Source organism: Falco peregrinus, chromosome 1 (genome assembly GCF_023634155.1).
Source record: "Falco peregrinus isolate bFalPer1 chromosome 1, bFalPer1.pri, whole genome shotgun sequence".
In the NCBI taxonomy this organism is placed as follows: domain Eukaryota; kingdom Metazoa; phylum Chordata; class Aves; order Falconiformes; family Falconidae; genus Falco; species Falco peregrinus.
In genome coordinates, this window is record NC_073721.1 from 22,277,709 (window position 1) to 22,292,439 (window position 14,731).

A 14,731-nucleotide genomic window follows, 5' to 3' on the forward strand; every position below is an offset into this window, starting at 1 on the left:
TTTTTTTTTTTGATACCGGTGTTGTTTGCAGCCACATCCCATCTAGCAATGATGTAACTCATGTTGGAAACATGGTCCCTTCCCAGCTGCATGTCCCAGACTTGCTTATATTGGCAGCAATCAAAATATAAAGTGCATTCTTCATCCCTGAAGGGTAAACATGCTGCAAATGTGCTTACTGCTCAGTACGTTCACAGAGTACTCTGGGTTGGAAGTGAGCTGTGGGGGTCACTGTGCCAAGCCTGCTCAAAGCTGGACCCCCATCACCCTTAGACCCCTTTGGCCGGGCTACTTGCAGTGATGCAGGTGCTCAAATAAGCGAAAAAAAAGTAACTGTGGCCATCTGCCTTTACATCCTGCAGGAAATTTGGACCCCAGTACTAATCTCCAAATACCATACATTTTGATCCGTTACCTCTTACTGCATGTTTTAATAAATGAGAATAACCCCCCCCCCAATTTAATCACTAACCAGAAGAACTCCCCCAAACTTGGGTTTTGCCATGGAAGAAAGTCGACACGCTGTTCAAAAGTAATTGTTTTTATTTCAACTCTATAAAGTATACAACAGGCACTCAGCAATTACAGCTGCAGGGAAAGTACAGAGCAAAACAAAAGCAGTTAAAGTTTATGAAAAAAAGTTCTTAAATCTACATCAAAAGAGTGCAACCGGCTGATGACCGGTGGATGACCGACATTTGTCTGACAAACAAAACCTCTTTCAGGTAAGAAGAAAACTGGAGAAAATAAGAATAGAAAACAAAGAGCTAGTGTAAAAACAGCGTAAACTGGGACTTGGGATGATAGGCAACTCCAAACGAAAATTTCCCCTTTTGCCAGTAAAGCCCTAAAACCACCCAAGTCTCAGTGTTACGGCTGCTTTACGCAGCCAGGGAGCTGCAGAGAATGAGGAGCTTCCAGCCTTCCACCTCAGCTCTGCAAGAGTGCTGAAGGCTCACCTCCGCGGTGGGTTGCATATAGAAGGAGTCGGGGGGTGGAGGTGGGAAACAGATCCTGTTTTGTTGAGTGGTGCAAACGAGCTATGCTTTTGCATCGGGGCTTCAGGTCAAATAACGCAGGCTGGGTTGCACACTGAGTTGCTCGTTGTTCTTTCCAGGTGGGAGATTTCTAAAGGGGTTGTATAAGACGGGAGGTTGGCGCTGGACAGCACAATGGGTTGAATCTGCACGGCTTAGCAAAACAGGAATACCTGTCTACGGACTGATAGGATGTCATATATTAATTTGACCCGCACATAACATTTATACATTTCACAGAAATGACTCTGTATCTCATTAACAGATACACAGCTCTGGTACATTGAACAGAAATAAGAGAACGACTTCATCATTTCTGTAATTCATCAATATTATATAATAAAGGCTTAGAAATTGGTAGCAGAAAGAACTGTAAAACGCAGCAAGCTAAGAAAGGACGACATTTTGAGGTGTGTTTGTCTTTCTCATGCAGCATAACACCAAATCTGTAATTTTTTTTTTAATAGGATGCCATGGATTTAAGGCACTTGCAACAATGCCAGATAGCTAGTCATGTTCTAAAACTATGGGACAGATGAGTTAACAGTACAGTTGACATAAAGTTTAATAATACTGACAATTATGACATTAATTCAAGTCTACCTTGATCTAAAAACATTACATTACAAATAAGAAAATGAAGTAATAATGCCATGGAACTCTAAAAGAAAAAGTTACATGTGTACCACAAAATATCAACACGAAAATACCTATTTACATAAATATTCGCTTGTGGTCCTGTTGTTAAATAAGAGTTTGCTATGGATAACGCAGCACTGTGAGAAGCTATGGATTGTCTGTGTCTTAATGACACCAATCTTAATACACTCATTTTAAATACAGGAGCTGATTTCCCCTTATGTAATACGCTGTCGTCCCATATATTAAACAAGGAAACAAAGAAGAAAGGACAGTAAGTGGAAACACAGAGACAATCTGTTTTTGTGAATATATATATATATATAAAATGCAACTCAAATATATTACTTATAAATGAAGGCGTTTATCATATACATATGCTAAGTATGTTGTTCAAAGTATGCTTTAGGAAAGGTGATGAAAGTCGAGTGAGGTGTTTGATATCAAAATAAACTTATATTCAGTACAGTGCATGCTGCACGTTGCAGGTATTAATCACCGTGCCTGGCACAAAGAAAAAAGGACAGGAAAAAAACCCCAAAACTCATCAGCCCATTTTAAAACCTTCTTCCTGTAATGTTTTCATGTTGCCCCCCAAACTCATTGTGATGCTTTTTCCTTCTGGCAATCCTTTGACTGACAACTGCATCTCAGCTACTGACTATTGTCACTATGGGACAAACTCCTCTCTACATTCTTCGATAGAAAATTACCAAACCTAACAAGTTTTCTCCTCCAATGTCGCTGCACTGTTGAGTGGAAAACCTGGGGGATGCAAGTGAAGAATTCAGCTTTCAGGCAGCTGCCTGCTTGCTAAGATGTCTAGTGATTATTTTAGCCCTAGTACTCAGCATTGGCTTTCAGTGTCTTCCATTGCTCAGATAAAGGCTGAAAAGTGTGTATTCGCCCTACATGAGTAACTCCCAGAGGATGTAGTTACTGTCTTTTCCCTATGGTTTTGAAGGCAAACAAAGTTTTAATGATTAATGAATAGTGGAAATAACCTAAAGTTACTGTACCGATGGTGTTGCCTCACCCTTCAGAAAATTAGGAAGGAAATTCAGCGGCACCGACTGGTTTCAAAGGCATCACGATGACCGAGCTCTTTAGTTTGCTGGCCAACAGCAGACATTGTCAATGCTGTCAAAGAAGGGGAGAAAATACCTTTTAATACACTCTATTAAATCACTTTCATTAGGAATACAGGAAAGAGTTGGGATTTATCATCAGGGAAATAATTTTTTACTGTTAAAACATACATTTTCCACATACTATGTAGGCAAAAGTCATATGAATGACTTTTCAGCAGAACTTGATCTTTCGACTTCCAGTGTATACAACAGCTCTTGGCAGCTCTGAGATGAAACGGGGCAGCATCTGCTAATTTTTTGCAGGAGGGTCTGCTATAGAGACTGAAAGCTGATGTTTCTTTTTGGTGTGATGCCATAAACTTTTAGTCCCATGTATATGCGACAGGCATCCAGGACAGGATTCCTCAGTTATGCCCTATAAATCAGAAGAGACTGTACTCAAGCAAAGGAAAGGCAGTGGAAGTGAGGGAAAACTGTACACACAAAACCAGTGTTTTCCCCAGATCTTTTTTCTATAGGAGCCAACCCGGCTCTAGCCATCCCCATGCCTTCAACAGGGTCACTGGGGACCCGGTATGCCAGAGGCATGGAGACTCCGCACAAACATATCCAATATCAGTTTTCCATTTAATTCCACTGCCTTTCCTGTGGAGCTCCTTAGTCTGGTGAGGCATTAGGATTACATTTTTATGGGCAATGTTACAAACACAGCCAGCAAAGTGGCCCAGTACCACCTTTTATTTTAATTAGCTTTGTACTAGACATGGAAGAGAAGCAGACATGGAGACATAAAATCACCTAAGAGCGTGATGGAGAATGATGCCTCTTGCTACATATTTCTGAAATGGTGGTTGACTAAATAGGTATATTCACAGATGAGGGATGTACATAGCACCTATAAAGTACATTACGGGTCTTATGTTTTCCCTTTGGGTTCTAAAAAGGTAAAAGTTAAGCTTAGTTTTATGCCTAATAGCTAATCAATAAGACCAGTGGGCTGCTGTCACTTTATTACAGGACCATTAATGAAGCACTATTTTATATGTAAAACGGATTAATTTTATGATTTTTTCATGCAATTATGTATTTGTATCAAGGGAAAGGGGAAAAAAAACCCCAAACAAATGTCATGTTACAGTATGTTTTCAGCCATATGAGGGAAGTGACCCATATCTGCCTTAACAGGATCTAGAGCAGTTGTGCTTTTGTTTTACCAGGCTAAATAAAAATATCGCAAAAATAAAAAGGAAAGGTAACATTCAGTCTTGTCATGAATACTGCTCAGAAAGAAAAAGGACAAATTTTACCACTGCTTTGACATGAACTCTTTGACCAGTACCGTTGTGGTCCTCCCTTTGCTCCTATGCTGGCCCACAGTAGAGGCCCTGCAGAGTTTGGAGGGTGGGAGTAGCCCAAATCCTGCACTGTATTTAGCTACAGCACTTAATAAATTACTATTGATCCTACCGATAAAGCCAGTACCTTGCAGCTAGAATTAAGTGCGTCTTACATTACATATCTCTAGACTTTTATATTAAGAATGTAGCAAGATCATTGCAGTGATAGAAAACATATTTCTTTACTGGTGAAAGGCTTTGCATCAGGACCACCATGTCAACTGCTATTGTAAGTTTGAACATAAAACATGAAGAGCACTATTGTCATCTAAGCAAGAAGTCCTAATGCCACTGTAGTTACTGTAGCAGCATCAATCAAGGCATCATGGTGATCCCGAGCACTAATCCTCCCCAATTCTTTCGGTTTCGCTGGCAGCCATGTCCCAGGAAGCTGTCTTCAGCAAGGCAGAAGCAGGTAAGAGAAATACATTAAAAATCTATGTCCCATCCTGAGTTGTCATCAGGGGGTGGTTCATCACTGTCCTCTGGGAAGCTGTCAAAATTGCTTGTGTCTGTTGGAGATGCAACCTGCAGAAAGAAGAGAGTGACAAGAAGGGATTGGTCATCAAAGCGGACCCCCTCAGACATCTCTTCATCTCACAACTGTAATCATTCAAGAGCATTTGTTGCTAACTGCAGCAAGCAAGAAAAGTTCTGCATTCCACAACTCTTTTGCTGAATCCCAGGAGGACTTCCCATAGCTCCCCTACTCTAATGATCCAGGCCCTCTAGGGTCTCAAGAGCAACTGTCCTACCCATTGGTACAAGGTCATCAGAAAAGACTTGGAAAAGCCCTGGGCCTCCTCAAAGCCCAGGATTTCCAATTTATGGCTCCAGGATCCTGAATTTGAGGCTGTGAGTTGGGCCCTGCCAGCTTCGAGTTTCATGACAAGTACGGCTCAGTCTAGGAAGCTTACCAGAGAAATGTATCTTTCTAGGATGAAGGCCAAGTATGCTTCTTATTTGGAAATAATATAATTTAAAATGTACCATAGCTAGATAATTCCCCCTTTTTTTTTTCTTTTTATTTTTTGCTTTACAATGGTGACTGAAGCTTTCTTACAATGAGACCCTGACACACTCAATGCAATTTGAAAAAATGAAACAACACACAAACAGACCAGGAGCTCTCCAGACCAAAATAATCAGTGTCTTACTTGAGAAAATCAGTACTTTAAGCTGTATCCCAAGTAGCCAGCGCAGGCTGGAGGGCACTGCACTTGCCATAGCAGTGCTGGGCAGGAAACACTTGCTGTATTTTTTAGCTGTTTCATGTGTGTAGCTGGTGGGAAGGCCGCAGCCAGAGGCTAACCTACAGTACAGGAGATATACTCAATACCGGATGCTGCTATAAGCCTTGGGAAAAGACTATATGATCAATGAGTGCTCCAACGTCAGCTCTAAATTTAATTTGCTGCCCAGCTGCATCAGCATTTTCCTGCTGCTGAAAACATCTTGGGGAAAATTAAGATTCTTGAATACCCAACTAATTTTGAAAAAAACAACAATCTGTAAAAGATTACTGGAGTACTACAGAGTGATGAGATGCTTCACCGTGTACTGAATACTGGAATTTAATTTCTTTTGAGTTATCTGGATCTGTTTACTTTGTTGGTGTTCCTTCACCCTTCGGGTCCTCACCCTTGGGGTGCTCCACACTCACTCTCCTCCATAGTGCCATGGGCTGGACCACATATCTCTCTTTCTCTCAGCCCACCCCCTGTGAGCTCTCCCTCTGGGAGCAGAATTTTTGGGGATGTGCGTACAAGATACAAGCTACCAAAGTGTATGAGATGCAGCTGGTGTGTCCATTCACTGAGGATGTGCACAAGCTGCAGATTCTTGCGAAAGCCTTTCAGCAGTGATAGTGCATAAGCAGACTGCACTGGGTGAAAGCATCTGTGGAGTTCCTCAGGGTTCCTTTGCAGGTGTCCACTCTGGGAGCACCTCGCAGGGCAGGCACATTTGGAGCTCTGGTTAGATGAGGCTTGAAGGGAAATAAGTCCTGCTTTGGGAAATAGATTGCCTTTTCATCTGACAAAACAGAAAGGGTGAGTACATCCAACACCTCAAATGTAGAGGGTTTTCTTTTTCTTAGAAGAAATATGATTTGGGTTAGATGACTTGTTACTCTGCTGACTGACATTATGTGATGCTAATGCTGTTGTGTGCAATTCCCCACAGCTCTGAGGCCCAGGTCACCTACATGGCCTGCAGTTCTTCAATGTCAGAGACATGGGAACCAACATCTCTTTCAATGCCCTCTCCAGACACTCTGTATTTACTTCCTGTCCATCCATGAAGATAAAGTGCAAACATCAGCTTTCTGGTTGCTTACCAACATAAGGGCTTGAGATGAATTATGGTTCAGAGATCTGCAGGTCTTTCTCAAATGCAAGAGCTGTGATGCAAGACAAGGGCATCTTTGGAAGAGTGAAAAGCTTGTAAAGACAGTTACTCTAACAGATTTCAGCTGTGGTATCGATGCTCAGCTGCTTCTTGAAGTAGTGTCCTAGCAGCAGTTTGTAAATTGAGACCTTTCCTAAAATCCCAGAGAGTAAGAGCTAAGAAGCAGCTTTTGATTGCCTCACTGGTAGTACCATGTAACTGCTAATGAGGGTTAAAGTGCTGGGGAAGGGCTTTTCACTTAAAAAAACCCCACTAGTCTTTATGTTTAGCCCTGCTGGGTCCTTTACAGATAAGAAGGAAAGGTGCTGTGATTGAAGGAAAAATGGATGTCTTCCCCCAGAGCTATGTATTTTGGGTCCCTCTTCAGATATGGCTCTTACTGGCAGTTGGGACTTTTGCCAAAGCAACTGAAAAACTTGTGGAAAACAAGGCTGAGCAGGACTGACAGCTTTGGGGTTGACAAGATTCACTAGTTAACAGAGGCAGGTTTTGGAGAGGATCTCTGGTGTATGTCTAGGGAAGATATTACTCCTAAGAGCTCTAAAAGAACGAGCTCTGTTGAATGGGGATGAGGGCATTGTGAGGCTGTCAGCATTGAGCTGTCCTGGAAGCAGGAGTCATCTGAAGAGGGAATGCTCCCATCTATTTCAGACAGCCTTGACGGTGGTGTGCTGGCCAAAAAGAGCGACAGCAGATCAGTCTCTTGGGAGCAATCACAGATGTGTTCCTTGGTAGGATGTCACCAGTCCCACGAACATACAGCCTTGATGATATCAAGAAATAACGCCAAAGAAGTGAACTGGGTGCTCACACAATCTTTTTCTCCTACTGCATTGGACCTAACTGAAAAAGCAAAGAATGTGTGATTTCCTGCACAGCAGGTTGGAGAGTGGCTTTCCTCTAGGCAATACCAAAGGAGCAGAGACCATTTCTGGTGGTGGAGCACACTCCCAGCTTGGTGACATCAGGGAGTAATTCATGCCCACGGGGAGCAGATACCGCTGAAGTCACTGCTGCCAGTTGTGCTGTTTGAGGGTTAGACATGCAGGGTCCACATGTATATTGGGTAAAAGCAGTATTGGAAATGCTCTTATTAAACTAAAAATCCACTAAAAATGATCAGAAAAACATACTGGGGCATTTTCAGGCTACACTGACATCCTGCACATGGAAACCAGAAATTGTAACTGGATGCAAAGGAGCAAGCTTTATTTTATTGTCTGACTTGAGATGTGGTGAACAGTACTGCTGACAAATTCATAATCATTAAAAACAGGCTAAACAGAAAAAACGCACAGTTTTGATTTATAAAACATTCATATGCTCTTTGGGCATCCTGCTTTAGGCAGGTGTTGGCAAAGTCCTGCTTTTGCCCACTGACTGCCAGTAACTTCTGCAGCCCATAGGGCAAAAGGGAGGCAGTAAAACCTTCTTGCTCTTTCATAGCTGCTAAGGTAACTTTGGGATGGCAGATTTAGCCCCGGAGCTGTGCCTGCTCTTGCTGCAGGAGGTGCAGGACCATGGGCGGACAGAGCAATGGGGTGCAATTAAACACAATTGCTAATGTCATTCTCTCCGTGATCCTGCTGGAGAGGAATGGAGAGAAAGGGATTAAGCTGAAACAAGGAGGGGAGGCTGCAGAACAGAAGGGGCCAAGGTAATTTCTATCAGCTAATCCTGTTTGGTTTCCCTTTGCAGCAGGCTTTGTGGGTAAAGAGCTCACAAAGACATCAAAGGAAGAGCTTTGCTCTAAAGGAAAATGAATTGAGCTGTCCCTCTGTGTCTGCTCCCAGTTAAACATAAACTAGATGGTAACAGAGCTTTTCATGTAGGACATAGACGCAGGAAAAAAAGGGTGAAAAGCACAAAAGAAAAGACAGAAGGAAAGGTTAATGCAAAAGAAAAGGGAGAGGGCATACAAATCCTGCTTGCCTCACCAAAAAAAATAAAAGAGAAGGAAAGAGGACACATCTGAGAGAAGGGGTGAAAGTGGCAGCTCTCCACTGAAATGTGAAAAGTAGATGAAGAAACAAGTGGAGCAGGTGAGAAAGAGAAAAATGCATAGTAGTGAGTGATCCTGCCCTGATCTCCTGCTGCAAAGGGCATTTCATAGCAGCCATGCCCTCCCCAAACTCCCTTCTCTTGGAAGAGACTGCCCAGAAACCAAGTATAGCTGGAAAAGTCTCTTCAAACATCTCCAGAAGAAATAAAGCACATGCTGTTGCCACTCAACTACAGCACACTACTGCCTGAAGCTCACAACATTCATTCAGAAGAAACTTATTTTCCATGAAGCAGAAAATAAGTAGGAAAACTTACACTTGGTATTATAGGAGGTGTCAGTGTCCCTTTTCGTAACCCTTCCCAGTTAAAGCCTTCAAACCATCTAGAAGGGAAGGAACAGTGAAACAATTAGACATGTGGTGAAAATCTCTCTATGCAAAAAATCAATTGCTTAAATTGCTTAAATTGCTTAAATACTGGGTTTCATCTCCTGCAGTTGTCTTCTTCAAATTGTCCGATCAGCCTTAATAATTTTTCCTGTCATCTTTATATATGTTTTTGGGGACTGAAAATGAAGCATGTGTAGCAACCCAGTGGTGATACCATGGCAAGTACAAATTACCAACGCTCAGAAGAAAAACATTCCTTACTGCAGATGTCCTGGCAGCTGCTCTTTCCGTTCTATAGCGTTGATCCCTCCCATATGTCCCTTCTTTGTATGAGATTGGGAGCTAAGGGCATGCACAGGGATGTCCTTCTCCTGGTTTGGGCACCTCAGGTGTGCTCAACCTCCAGCAGCTCAGGTGGGTAGATGAGCCCCTGAGCTAAGCCTTCAACCTGTCCACAAAAAATGCCCTTCCAACCCATTTCTGTTGCTTTGGCGATGGGACAAGAGAAGGACCAGCACAGATGGATGAGATAACTTGCTTCTGCGATGGGTCTCTAATTTGTTCTTATCCCCCTCCACCAGTGTGAAAACTTAAAAGACATCACTTAACAACTCTGTCCCATTAGACCAAAAGGGACAATGAATTGGCATTACAGGTAGAGGGAAAGTGTGCTGGGTTAGGGGAGAAGGGAAATCAGAAGAACCTTGGAAAGTGATTCTGCAAACCAAAAATTCCAAGCAAGCAGTGGCTGAGTCGGATTGCTTCCAAATCCTCTTCTGCATTAGAGTAATTAAAGTGTAATGGTCAATGTCCCATGTGTTTAGCTTATAGGCAAAGCTAGTATCTACACCAAAAAACACTGGGGAAAAAAAAAGCCTAATGAAAATTAAATTAAAGTCTAAAGCACACTAGAAGGGAAAAACCAAAGGAGTTTAAGGAAAGTATTTTTTGCAGAAAATGGAACTATTTGAAGTGCATTTTTCTGGGGGCTGATGGATGGTGGAGAAGACACTTACTTGTGCTTTTGGATATCTTTCACTCCATTTTTCAAGTTCCCTAATCTTTCTGATGGATTGTCCCTATAAAATGAGTAACAAATTGGTTACTTTCTTAATCCTTCTGAACTCGTTTATTTGCAAACAAGATCAAGGCAATTATATTTCGTGTGCTTACCTGCATAGTTTTTTGATTAAATTAGCAGCATTTTTGGCAATCTTCTTTGGAAATTCAATCATGTCTATTCCCCTTAGTATGATGTTATAGGTCTTCATGGGGTCTGGGCCTGAGAAAGGGGGACTTCAGAGGGGAGAGGAAAATGAAGAAGATTGAAAGCTTGTCTTTAAAATAGCATTGAAGATTGATTAAAAAAAAAATCCAGAGCAAAACATAGTATCCTACTGAAATGAGGAAAGGTAGATGACAACTAGCAATGTTTTACTTCCTGTGATCTTAAATATTTCTCAGCCAAGGAGTTCTGATACTGTCTGGATTTCAGTGATGCTGACTGCAGGGAAGTATAAGAGTGAACTTCCCCAGAGCAGCACATGCTAGACCTCTTCTTTCCATGACGGACCATATCCCAACAGCCTGAGGAAAAAGGGTCTGAGCAATGCTCGCTGGCTTACTCTCTGTTTGATGTGACAAGCTTTCAGTGGGGACTCGTTAGGTTTCCATCTGTTTAACAGAACAGGGGCTTGGGTCCAGCCCCAAAGGATAAGGAGGCTGAGGTGATGGATCTTTTCCAGCTCCTGTATCCTGGGAGTGAGCAATGGGGGATGAGGTGAGGAAGTGCCAGGAAGCCACTACTACCACCATCAGCAGTAATATATACATCCAAACCTAAATAAAGGGATGGATATATGGACTCAAGTCCCTGTGGTGTCAGGTCTACCTCCTCCTTTTCAGACGTGCGGCAGCCCATCGCTGCACCTCCCCAGGTGAACTACAAACCCTTTCCCTTTCCCCACCAGTTCAGCTCATTCAGGGCACAAAATGATTTTTTGGTATCATTTCACAGCATTTCCTAAAAAGCCTGCTCATGTCTTGCCCTTTGAGAGGTCTGCATGGAAGCTGTGATTTAAAGTGGAAAAACTAATTATTAGGTTCAGCAGCACACTGCTGTGCCGGACAGCACATGCCAGCTCTGAACCTTCCCCTTGCCTAATCAGGGTGACAACAGCAGAAATATTTGGATCTATTTTCAGCAGTGGCGCCGGCTCCAATGCCCATACCTGCCAGTCAGGAGTTCATACATTAAGATTCCCAGTGACCAGTAGTCTGCCGAAATGTCATGACCTTTATTCAGGATGATCTCGGGGGCTACGTACTCCGGGGTTCCACAGAAAGTCCATGTTTTCTTTCCAAATCCTATTTTCTTTGCAAAGCCAAAATCGACCTGTAGAAAGGAGAGTACCATCAGGGCAGAGCACGAGAGGGAATGTCAGCCATGTGCTCCACTCCTCTTGAAGTGAAGCAAAGCAGAAAGGTTTCCTCATGGGAATATTCTCCTAGCTAGAGCATCGTGGGTCATTCCAGGACCAGGCAACCACAGTGACCTTTCCATCGATTTATCCTTCGTAATTTAAAAGGAAGATTCGTGTCAGGGAAGAACAAATGCCAGCACCGAGGGTTTCTTGGGAGATGTAACTTCATATCATTCACAACTCAGGTTAATTTATTTTTGGGGGTTTTTTTGTTTTATTTTTTAAACTCCTAGCCTCAACCTGAGCAAGCAACTATTTAGGTTAAATATGGACCATTCTGGCATCTAGTGAAAAGTTATTTCTCTCCCAGTATAAAGAGCAAGGCAGTACAACTGTCCTCCCAGTTTTCTTAAAGTTGTCGGAACGTGTTGGTGGGCTCACAAACCTCAGCATGCCCCTATAGCAGTGCCCCTGTGGCACCAGCCATAGTGGGAAATCAGATTATACTGGGAACCGAAGCCACCTTTGGGGCCCAGGCAGAGCTCTGGTTAATAGGCTTACAGTATTTCCAGCTCTACCCCTCCTGCCCTCCCCTGCCTTGGCACTGTGCTGGCCTGGCACTGTGGCCTGTAGCACACTCTGCTGTCCCTTGTTGGCTGTGAGATGCTCCTACACTTTGCACTGGTCAGGAGCAAAATGACCTACAAGGTCACAGTCCCACAAGGGACCTCAGACACTTCTTGTGCTATCATGGATGTGTTCAGGAGATCAAAATGTCTAAGGAGCTGGGGGCTGGTGATGGGGTCAGCAGAGACCCAGATCCAGATCTTCCTGGGCTGGGGAGAAGGGCACTCCAGCACCAAATTGTCCTCTATCATCTGACATCTTGCTGGACTCCCAGTCCTTAGCAAAATGCTGTAGAGGATAAACCCTGATATCGTTCATTAGGGTTAGTGTCACAGTGACACATGGTGGCTGCCACTGGGTCATGAAGGTCCATGATGGTGATGGTCTGACTTACTGCTCCTGGCTGCTGACATTGCTCCTGAGTTTTCCTTCCCAAAGGCAGGGGAGAGTCCCCAAACCAAGAGGCAGAGCCCTTGGCCCTCTGCGACTCTCAGGAAGGGAATCAGCTCCTCTTGGATGAAGCTCTTTTTAGGAGTGCATTGCCCTGTCTCTAACTGATGGCTTCTCAATTACCCACATCCTCCAGCACCTCCCACCATGGGAAGTCTTTCTTTTCTTCTCCCCCTCTCACCTGGCTATTTGGGGTATACCTTACATGCAGGGCAGCTCTGTGTTGATTTTTGAGGCAAAAAAGTAATTTGAGTGAATAATGCAATACAGTGAAACCTATCAGAAACTCCCTAATTTGGAGGGTGGAGGTCTTACACACACTGCTGTCCTGGTTTGAGGAGGTAGATCTTGCAGGGGACAGCACTGAGAAGAAGCACGACCTTCTGGGAGGAACAGTTTCAGGCAGAGCCTTATGCAGTTGTTGTCCCAGAGCAGCTTGCACAGACCAGGCACTGTGTTATCGGTGCTAAAACGTAAGTGGCCTTCCTAAACCAAGAAGCTGTATCCGCCACAGTTCGCCAACACAGACCAGAGCAATTGATAATAATTTCTTGACATGACAGGATCACGATTAATATTTCCATTATGAATGACATCATTGCTTACAGAAAAGACCCAACTCAGGAATAGCAGTGTGCAAACTTTGTTTCACCAGTTGTCTCTAAAGCCTACAGATGCAAGTCCTCCCCATCTCCCACCAATATTTAAAGACAACTATTTTTAAGTTATCTTTTAGTCTTTCAGTAGCTCCAAAACAGCTGGGTGGATTTCTCCCAATGGTCTTTTCTAAACATTTCCACTTCAGGACCACAGATCTGAATTTCAAGCCAGAATTAATGTTTTCCAGCTCAACTGTACTCTGAGCCTCAGTCTGTTGGAGGTTGGGAAAACATCGCAGTAGTGGATGACAACACCCTTGTGTCGATCTCATCTCAGCATCTACTGATGGCCACCATCAGAGACAGGGCCCTGGGCTGTGTGGACTTTGCTTCTGAGCCTCTATGGCTAATTGTGTGTTCTCCTCTATCCCTAATATCAGTTTTCTGGTAGTAGCAGTGTCTTTTTTTGGCAAACCAGATGTTGCAGACACTCACCAGTTTGGCATAACCTCGATGATCCAGAATGAGGTTTTCTGGCTTGAGGTCCCTATAAATGATCCCTTTGGAATGCAAATAGGCAAAAGCTTCGACCACACATGCTGTGTAAAACCTGGTCGTTGAATCTTCAAATGAACCTCTGTGTAAAACAGGAGAGGGAAAAAGGATAAAGTGGTTAGATCTCTTCCCTTACCTGACTTCACTCTGCTGTTAAAATATCTATACAGTTCAGTAGAATCATGCTAATACCTGGAAAGTGCCTGTTGCTAAAGTCGCCTTTATATATAAATGTAATTGCATATCCGTTTTTGGAGTTAGCATCTTTGTCTTCAATCCACCTTAATATCAAACATTAATATCTAAAACATTTTAGGTTTTATTTTATAATTTCATCTCATAGAATTAAAACTTAGAAATCATTATCTTGTAAGCAAAAGGTGATTTTTTTTAATTACAATCTTTGATTTGTGGGTGCTAAGGCTATTTTGAGATGTGGAGATCAAAACTCCTGTACTAATGTTCGTAATGGAGACAAAAGGCAGAAAAATTACAGTTTCTGGAAGCTGAAGTGTTATTTGCAAATTCAGCGTAACCTGCACTTTTGGATCCTTGTTTCAGCACCAGTTTGCAACCAGTTTTCCAAAACCAACCATATGCCCCTCCCTGCTGAGAGCTGGCTGTGGGAGCTGCCTGTGCTCTGAAGCGCGTCTAAGCTAGGTGGCAGCAGAACCACAATTTAAAGCTCAGGGAATTAAAAATAAAATTATCAGGCTCTGACAAAGACTATGAAAAATACAACCTGGCACTGCTAACTTTGCAATGGTTCTTACTTTAATGGTCCCAAGAAGGCATGTCCTAGGAAAAGGAAGAATTGCAGAAAATTTGTTCTTAGTAATTAAAAAAGAATCTAATCTTTGCTTTCCGATCAATCTTTCCAATACATTTCTTTCACTTTCCAAACCTAATTAAATTTATGTTCCAATAATGAGCCTATTACATAGTTACACATAATTTACCCCATCTTCTCCTGCCTTGTGGGTGTATTATGTGCACATCCCACATACACCTGTGCAACCCACCTGCCACCTACCCGCCCACAACCAAACCCAAACACTGTAAGGTCAAACCCTCCCAAGGCAGGAAATACCACGGCCGCATTTGCTTGTGC

The 14,731-nt window shown here is 43.0% G+C and overlaps 1 protein-coding gene across 2 annotated transcripts in view; it reads right to left on the minus strand.

The window, feature by feature from the left end:
- Positions 1–525: 525 nt before the first annotated feature.
- The window catches only part of PRKG1 (protein kinase cGMP-dependent 1), a 508,740-nt gene continuing 494,534 nt past the window's right edge, over positions 526–14,731 (minus strand). For both annotated transcript variants that reach the window (XM_055790419.1, XM_005235115.4), the window contains exons 13-18: positions 13,561–13,702; positions 11,198–11,361; positions 10,140–10,262; positions 9,983–10,045; positions 8,893–8,959; positions 526–4,692 (exon numbers count right to left, since the gene is read on the minus strand). In XM_055790419.1, coding sequence (XP_055646394.1) covers positions 4,594–4,692; positions 8,893–8,959; positions 9,983–10,045; positions 10,140–10,262; positions 11,198–11,361; positions 13,561–13,702 — 658 coding nt within the window. In that variant the 3' untranslated portion in view covers positions 526–4,593. The remainder of the gene's footprint in view (positions 4,693–8,892; positions 8,960–9,982; positions 10,046–10,139; positions 10,263–11,197; positions 11,362–13,560; positions 13,703–14,731) is intronic.